Genomic DNA, 9,582 nt, shown 5'->3' with positions numbered 1-9,582 from the left:
AACTCAATGCATTGTATTGTCTGACAGACACCTTTTCATTTCTGAGATCAATTTTTAGTTGGTGCCAACTGTGTGAATCCACCTGCTTGCTTAGGGGACATTACACATCCACTATTGTAAGTGGGGTGATGTCAACCCACTGGAGGCAACCTGCCTAAATGACTACAGACCCGTAGCACTCACGTCCGTAGCCATGAAGTGCTTTGAAAGGCTGGTAATGGCTCACATCAACACCATTATCTCAGAAACCCTAGACCCACTTCAATTTGCATACCGCCCAAACAGATCCACAGATGATGCAATCTCTATTGCACTCCACACTGCCCTTTCCCACCTGGACAAAGGGAACACCTATGTGAGAATGCTGTTCATTGACTACAGCTCAGCGTTCAATACCATAGTACCCTCAAAGCTCATCACCAAGCTAAGGATCCTGGGACAACAAACTAGATTGGTCCAAACACACCAAGACAGTCGTGAAGAGGGCACAACAAAGCCCATTCCCCCTCAGGAAACCTCCCTCTACAACTGGATCCTGGACTTCCTGACGGGCCGCCCCCAGGTGGTGAGGGTAGGTAGCAACACATCTGCCATGCTGATCCTCAACACTGGAGCTCCCCAGGGGTGCGTGCTCAGTCCACTCCTGTACTCCCTGTTCACCCATGACTGCATGGCCAGGCACGACTCCAACACCATCATTAAGTTTGCTGACAACACAACAGTGGTAGACCTGATCACCGACAATGACGAGACAGCCTATAGGGAGGAGGTCAGAGACCTGGCTGGGTGGTGCCAGAAAAACAACCTATCCCTCAACGTAACCAAGACTAAGGAGATGATTGTGGACTACAGGAAAAGGACCACCGAGCACGTCCCCATTCTCATCGACGGGGCTGTAGTGGAGCAGGTTGAGAGCTTCAAATTCCTTGGTGTCCACATCAACAACAAACTAGATTGGTCCAAACACACCAAGACAGTCGTGAAGAGGGCACAACAAAGCCTATTCCCCCCCAAGAAACAAAAAAATATTTGGCATGGGTCCTGAGATCATCAAAAGTTTCTACAGCTGCAACATCGAGAGCATCCTGACCGGTTGCATCACTGCCTGGTATGGCAATTGCTCGGCCTCTGACCGCAAGGTACTTCAGAGGGTAGTGCATACGGCCCAGTACATCACTGGGGCAAAGCTGCCTGCCATCCAGGACCTCTACACCAGAGGAAGGCCCTAAAAATTGTCAAAGACCCCAGCCACCCCAGTCATAGACTGTTCTCTCTACTACGGCATGGCAAGCGGTACCGGAGTGCCAAGTCTAGGACAAAAAGGCTTCTCAACAGTTTTTACCCCCAAGCCATAAGACTCCTGACAGGTAACCAAATGGTCACCCGGACTATTTGCATTGTGTGCCCCCCCCCCAACCCCTCTTTTACAATGCTGCTACTCTCCGTTTATGTTATATGCATAGCCACTTTAACTATACATTCATGTACATACTACCTAAATTGGCCCGACCAACCAGTGCTCCCGCACATTGGCTAACCGGGCTATCTGCATTGTGTCCCACCACCCGCCAACCCCTCTTTTATGCTTCTGTTACTCTCTGTTCATCATATATGCATAGTCACTTTAACGATACCTACATGTACATACTACCTTAATAAGCCTGACTAACAGGTGTCTGTATATAGCCTTGCTACTCTTTTTTGAAATGTATTTTTACTGTTGTTTAATTTCTTTACTTACCTACACACACACACACATACCTTTTTTTCCCGCACCATTGGTTAGAGCCTGTAAGTAAGCATTTCACTGTAAGGTCTACACCTGTTGTATTCGGCGCACGTGACAAATAAACTTTGATTTGATTTGATTTTACACAGACGTCAATTCCACGTCTATTCCACATTGGTTCAGCGTAATTTCATTGAAATGGGATGGAAACAGCATTGATTCAACCAGTGTGTGCCCAGTGGGAAGTGTGCAATCCCCATTAGACTAGCCTGTCATACATGTACCGTCTTTTATGGATTTATGCACTTTCACTCTTCAGTAAGTCCTCATAGATCCTGTGAACAAAGAAAGACCATCAATAAAATTGCAGAGCCCTCCTTTAACAAGGTCACCGTCAGTGTAAACTCAGAGCTGTTAGTACTTCAGACCTGTTGTCTTTAATAGCAGGGCTAACAAATCCAACTACGTGAACTGTGCAATACCACACACACACACACAGGACCCTTCAAATTGTGTCTCATTACTGCTATTGAGGAGTTATGTGAGCTATAGTACCTTTACCTCACCGGGGCTGGTGATATTACTAGTCTACAGTAACTAGCAGACTGGTTCAGAACTGGAAATGTTCAAGATTCAAGATTGAATACTTCATTGCCATACCAACTGAAGTGGTTGGGAATTTGACATAGTGCAGCTCATAAAAACCGATACAAAAGATTCATATTCATTTGCAGAGCCTATACATGCAATAGCGACAGTACATGGTATTGCATACTGTATTTTATATTTTAACAGTACATTTACCATATTATTGATTGTAATGATAAGAGCCAGATGGACTCTGTGGGGGCTGGATTTGATTACGCCTTGTGGAGTAATAACAAAAATGAAAAATACAATTGGACTAGCGAAAACCATAGCTATAAGAGACTGTCTGACCTTTATTGGACCCCATTGGCTGATGACTCATATCAGTCTGTTGTCCATTACAGTGCTGCTATTCTGGCTTTTGGAGTTCGGTAATATCAAAGCTGTTAAACTTCACTTTATGTTTGATAAAATATACTGTATTTACATCATTGAGGCTGCCGATAAGGCTTATAGTAGTAAGGTTGCATGTCATCATCAGGATGGGTTTTTCAGATCCCCATAGAACATTTACTTCATGAGCATCAGTGATGAGTTAATTAGTCTCTGGCATGTAAATCATGCTAGTAGGCTGCTAGGGATGTGTCTCTTTGACATGCCCATCTCCAGTGAAATATTACATCATATTATAATGAAGGAATCTAACTGTAGTGGCTGCATGGTTTTAAGCAATGAAGTCATGTGCCTTCTCTTCCAACCATTAATTCCCAATAGGCTATTATTGGTGATATGCATTTTTTTTTACTACTAAACACGTGAGACATATTTCAGTTGTAACACCCTTACACAAGTGTTCAGGGTTAATGAATAATTCATGGAGGTGAAACATATATTAGCCTGTTACCTTACGCGCCCCTCCAATGTGCACAGCGTGCCCTTTGGCCACGGGAGACGCACCAAATTATAGGATATCCCTCATGTAGGCCTATCATTGAGTCACGTGTCGCTTCGCCACTATCGACTTGGGAAAGTGTCATCATCAGATACGGATTAAGGGAAGTTGTTTCTGTGAATTAAACATAATCATTATATCTGTGTCTGATGTGTATGACCTCACAAACACACTAGCAAATGACTAAAATAACGAATGAATCAATGGAGGAACCAAAATAACTTCCCAATGTTGTAAAACTCCATGGATGACGTCCTATTTTTCCTCACGTGATAGCTAATTGTAATATTAACATTCAAACGAATTTGCACTAAACAGGGCAGGCTCCAAACAGTCATCTTGTTTAGTACGCATGTTCTGCGCACAAAGACAGTGGCGTGCGTCGCAGTCCCACTGTTTTCATGCTGAGGTAGTCGTAGAAGGGAGCGGAGATACGAAACATTTTCCCATGTGTTACCCAAACGCTCAGTTATACATGCCATCAAATTCTGTTACAAATACTTGTGTGGTGTGGAAGTAGACAACTTCATTCCGTTAAAGAAACGAAATGGTCTGGCGCTCAAGGGGCGCGCGCGGTCTCCTCACTTCAGCACTCTGGACAGCGCTCCACCAACTTGGAGACGGCGAAACTTGGAGTTAAATTCTGGAATGAGGACCTTGGAGATAAACGACGGTGGAATCATGGTGGATATTAAGTGTATATTATCTACAGGTGCATGCAAAACGCAAGTGGACTTTTTCAAGTGAGACATGGACTTTGCGGAAATTATCTTCACGTTGTTCATTGTTGTGGTCGCAATTGTCTCGTTGTTGTCGAACTTGCTGGTGCTGCTATGTTTTGTCCAGAGCACCGAGATCCGCCGACAGGTACCGGGTATATTCATCATGAACCTGTCTTTTTGCAACATACTTATCACCCTTTTAAACATGCCATCGACATTGGTGGGGATTGTCAGAAACCACCAGCCTTTTGGGGATTGCCTTTGCCATACAGTGAGCTTTCTGGAGACCTTTTTGACTGCGAACACCATGTTGAGTATGGCAGCACTCAGTATAGACCGGTGGATAGCAGTGGTGTTCCCCTTGAGTTACTCCAGTAAAATGCGCTACAAGGACGCAGTGATCATGGTGTGCTACTCGTGGCTCCACTCCCTCACGTTTTCCCTCATCGCCCTCCTGTTCTCCTGGGTTGACTATAGCCACATTTACGCCTCGTGCACAATGCATTTGAGCGAGGAGAGCGACAGGATCAAGTTTACAATTTTCACCGTCGTTTTCCACGCCAGTAGTTTCCTACTCTCCCTGCTGATCCTGTGCTTCACCTATCTGAAGGTGCTAAAAGTTGCACGCTTTCACTGCAAGAGGATTGACGTTATAACCATGCAGACGCTGTTCTTGCTGGTGGATATTCACCCATCGTACGTATGCTCCTTTACTTAAGGTGTGCGATCCATAGCCGTTACAATGGGCAATGTTAGCTTTACAGTAGGCTATAGGTTATAGATTCAAACCTGGGGAAACATGCTTACTGTAGGTGTTCATTTAAAAAAAAATCAATGTAGAATGTTTTGTCATTTATTCTGCTGGACTAATATCAGTTAATTCCTATTTTCAGTGTGAAACAAAGGTGTCTGGTAGAACAAAAGAGAAGGAAACAGAGAGCCACCAAGAAAATCAGCATTTTCATTGGGTCATTCATCATCTGTTTTGCTCCCTATGTTATTACGAGGTAAGTGGGTTTCCAGTCAACTGGGATACAGGCAGCTGAACAAACAGGAGTTTCCTGCACCTACCGTAAACACATTATTAAATGGGTTATTATAGAGGTTATGAGATTAACACATCCCCAGGTGAACACACTTTGATAATAAAACTGGGTTTATGAACAGTAAAGATATAGGCTATCATCAAAGGGTTTACTCTGTTTAATAACTTTGCCACCCAGCAAAATAACAGAAAAATTATCAACAAAATTCAGTTGAAAGGTGAGGCAGGTCTCATGTAAGGTTGAGCAATGCACAAATAAAGCTTTAATTCAATTTCACCCAATGAGTTTTTGTTGTTGCGCGTTCATGATCTCCATCTGCATCTGATACATCCTTCATTAAACCATCAATTATCTGTCGTCATGTCATTTCACTGGACCACCATGAGATGACAGTTAGCACACAGAGGCATTCATTTCCACCAACACACAGCATGACCTAGAGCAGCTGATTCAAATAACCAATTCGTCATCAATCTTTGATTATTTGAATCAGCTGTGTTGTCATGGAGCAAAAACCGAGTTTGGAAAAGCTTGGCCTAGAGGGAATATAGTATTGTAGTTTACATTTGACATTTCAGTTATTTAGCAGACTCTCTTATGCAGAGTGACTTACAGGAGCAATTAGGGTTAAGTGCCTTGTTCAAGGGCACATCGACAGATTTCTCCTAGTCAGCTCGGGGATTCAAATCAGCAACCCCCCCCCCCCCCCCCACACACACACACACATATTGCAAGCAAAACAGCTTAGTGGCACCCCTCTTGATAATGGAGATAATTGTGTTTAGTTCAGAGTTCATTTTGTGCAATTCTACACATTCTGCCATGGGTTGTAGAGAAAATGTTGCTATTTTAAAGCAAGTTTGCTGCAATTCTGCACATTTTGCCTTGAGGGGAGAGGAAAATTAGCTGTTTTACAGCTAATTTCCTGCAATTCTACACATTTTGCAATGGGGTGGAAATAAATGTTTGCAGTTTTAATGAGAATGACTAACAAAATCAAATGGGGGACCCCGGCCGGTAATTTGATAACACGTTTAGATAGCTGGCCACTAAACTAACTTAGCAATCAAACAAATGTCAGCTGACATGGGCTAATTGACTGACTGTCAGTGACTGACATAACAAGAGTAAAACTGCTGATGCACAACCAAATGTAGAAATTGCACCTCATGTATTCTACTATTCTGAGTCCTCCCCACAAAATAAAAAATACTTATTTGGGAAATTGATCCGAGGGCTTTCAAAAGGGGGGGCCGCCAGTTGCCCATCCCTGGTGTAGATAGTGTGTGGGTGTGGAGCTGAAAGGTGGGGTCTAGAGGGGGTTGGGGGTGGAATAACAAAACAAATGATGGAGAACAAATATAAGAGTAATTGGCATGACCTTTCACCCTCTGTACACCCTCTGGAAATAGTCAGAATGACCTGAAGAAGGGAAAATAGAGGATAAATCCTGGAAATAAGCAGCTCTCACTCAACTGCTTCATTGGCATTCCTGCATATACCTATGGGCAAGAATATAGTAGCAATGTTTAGTTTATACATATTTATTCTGAAGAAATACGTTCATACATTATTATTTCCTAACGTATAAGGCTTGTTGCCAAAGCTGTTTTTTTGGCCCATCCGTAAATCCAAATGTATTCTATTCTACCTTGTAACCTTAGAGCCTCATGGCATTTCATAGAATACCAACTGAATTATCACCAAACACTCTCAAAAGCAAACAGAACAACTGCCTGCAAGATAAATACCATGCTTTGAATATTGGATAACTTTTGCCCTTTCTAAAAGGCTATTTGCGAACTCTAACTTGACCTCTGCCTTCTCCTCAGGTTGACCGAGCTGCTTCCCTTTGTGGGCATCAACCGCCACTGGGGAATTGTCAGTAAGTGCCTGACATACAGCAAAGCGGCGTCTGACCCCTTTGCCTACTCCCTCCTGCGTCTACAGTACAAGAAGGTCCTGGTTACCGTCGTCAACCGGTTGCTGCGCCGTGACCTGTACCCCTCATCTGGCCACAACAGCTCTCTGGACACGGAGAACGACTACTCTCTCCAGAGGATCAGTTAATGTCACCATTATGGACATAACAAATATACCACAGACAGACCCAAAATAAAGGTTTCCTCATGGAAAGAGGGAGGGAGGTGAGAGAGAGAAGGAAGAGCGCAAGAGAGAGAGATTGGAGAAAAGGGGATTGTAGGAAATAGGAGAGAGCGAGAGAGAGAGGGAGGGAGGTTGTGGGAGGGGAAGAGGTGGATAGAAGGAGACAGCAGGAAAACAGGCGGGGTAGACGGAGGAAGAGCGGGCAAGACGGATAGACTGCACAGAGAATGATCGCGTTCAGGGACGTTTGCTCCAGACGATATTGGTAAACAAGGGAGTCTGATAATCCATGATTCACTGGCAGAGCCACACACACACACACACACACACACACACACACACACACACACACACACACACACACACACACACACACACACACACACACACACACACACACACACACACACACACACACACACACACACACAGAGAGCCAGAATCAAATGAATCAATGTTATTGAATCAGCCAGGGGTTCGGTCGATTCATAAAGGGAGGGATCACTCCACTAGAGTCTGAATGCTAGTGGGCTCTTATAACATAATAACCTCTTTATAAAGGAGATGTCATACTTTGCTGGTCTCATTAATATATTTTATAACACATCTCCCCCAGACCTTAATGGAGGATCTGACAAATTTCGCAATATGTTCTTTCTGGGTGTCTGAGGTTATGTACTGTCAACGGTACAGAGTGGAAGACGGGAAAGCTTAGCTACCGGCTGACCAGTAGCCATTCGGGCACTGGTGCAATTTCAAGGGGCATCAATTAATTTCTTGAAGTTAAAATGTGAACTTTTCAATGAATGGTACTTGCTGTGGCAAATGCTACCAACTAGATAGCCATGTTATGTAGCCTATGGACTGTGTTTTAGACTTCTACTGCAGTTGCTCACCATTTCACATCAATCACTGGATATTGATGCACTTTGTATTTCTCTCAGAGCTACTAGTTATAACAGCCAAAGGCAAATGCCATCATGTTTACTATGATAGCGTGTTGTAACTGAATGTACTGCAGGTATTAAGATCATTTTGACTGAAATAGATTTGTACTATTGTGTCTATTGTAATACTTTATTCTGCCAGGTGATTGCTGGAAATGTTTATATGGATATTTATAAATAACGGATGTTATCTTTATCAATCTATTTTGCACTGTATGAGAAACCATAATATGTATTTGTTTAAATGATCTTCAAAATAAAAAGAGACGTTCTATAGCAGAAGAATGTTATGTTATGTTCAAGTAAGTGCTTTAAAACACGTTATTGTGTTCGTGCCAGAATTCAATATATGACTGTTTGGCTTTTCAATAGTTGCTTTATCAGAACCTGATTCTTTTTAGATGCACCAAGCACACATGTATTTCATTGTGCAGGCCTATGCCACTTGCTGTACTTTGGCAGTGTGTGAGTAAAGCTGTTGGTGAAAAATGTGCAATAAAGCTGTCAAATAACAAGCATCCTTTGATATATATATATGGCCATATGACAAGACATGTAGAAGCATATTTAATATCTAATGCCAATCTGGGGATTTCATGTTGACAGATTCCTCACCAGCTGTTTTGCAGGTGCCAGAGGCTGTTCAATGTTTGTGCCACCACACCTCAAATAATCCAATAGGAATGTCAAGTAGTAGGATATGTAGGGGAGAGTGGGGTAAATTGGACCATTTTTTTATTTTACATTCAGCATCACTCCTTCAAGGGCGATATAGTGTTCTTTCTAACAAAGAGATATATATATAGTGTCCTCCATTATTTTGGGGACAGTAAAGCATTTCTTTCTATACTCCAAACGCTTGGATTCGAAATCAAACAATGACAATGAGGTTAACAGTCAGACTGAGCTTTTCATCCATTTCGAGTGATCCGTTTAGAAATGACACTTTTTGTAAATTTTTACGGGAGCAAAATCATTGGGACAAATTAACTTGTATGTGTATTAAAGTAGTCAAAAGTCAAGTATTTAGTACCATATTCATACCACACAATGACTCCATCAAGCTTGTGACTCTACACAAGCTTGATGGAGTCATTGATGGGGGTGGCAGGTAGCCTAGTGGTTAGAGCGTTGGGCCAGTAACCAAAAGGTTGCTAGATCAGATCCCCGAGCTGAAAATCTGTCGTTCTGCCCCTGAACAAGGCTGTTAACCCACTGTTCCTAGGCCGTCATTGTAAATAAGAATTTGTTCTTAACTGACTTGGCTAGATAAATAAATATGCATTTGCTCTATGCTTTGGTTGTGTTTCATATTGTGTCCAATAGAAATGAATAGTAAATCATGTATTGTGTCATTTTGGAGTCACTTTTATTTTAAATAATATAGTATGTTTCTAAACACTTCTACATTAATGTGGATGCTACCATAATTACGGATAGTCCTGAATGAATTGTGAATAATGAGTGAGAAAATTAGACACACAAATATCAT

At 42.5% G+C, this 9,582-nt stretch overlaps 1 protein-coding gene across 1 annotated transcript; it reads left to right on the top strand.

The window, feature by feature from the left end:
• Positions 1-3,602: 3,602 nt before the first annotated feature.
• On the top strand, positions 3,603-8,605 carry LOC129865808 (G-protein coupled receptor 26-like). Its single transcript, XM_055938820.1, has 3 exons — positions 3,603-4,687; positions 4,885-4,998; positions 6,870-8,605. Exons 1-3 carry the CDS (start codon positions 4,020-4,022, stop codon positions 7,105-7,107), a joined length of 1,020 nt encoding a protein of 339 aa, XP_055794795.1. The 5' UTR covers positions 3,603-4,019; the 3' UTR covers positions 7,108-8,605.
• The last annotated feature ends 977 nt before the right edge of the window (positions 8,606-9,582 follow it).

Source organism: Salvelinus fontinalis, chromosome 11 (genome assembly GCF_029448725.1).
Source record: "Salvelinus fontinalis isolate EN_2023a chromosome 11, ASM2944872v1, whole genome shotgun sequence".
In the NCBI taxonomy this organism is placed as follows: domain Eukaryota; kingdom Metazoa; phylum Chordata; class Actinopteri; order Salmoniformes; family Salmonidae; genus Salvelinus; species Salvelinus fontinalis.
The sequence above is the reverse complement of the archived record's forward strand: the minus strand, read 5'-3'. Positions and strand labels throughout refer to the sequence as shown.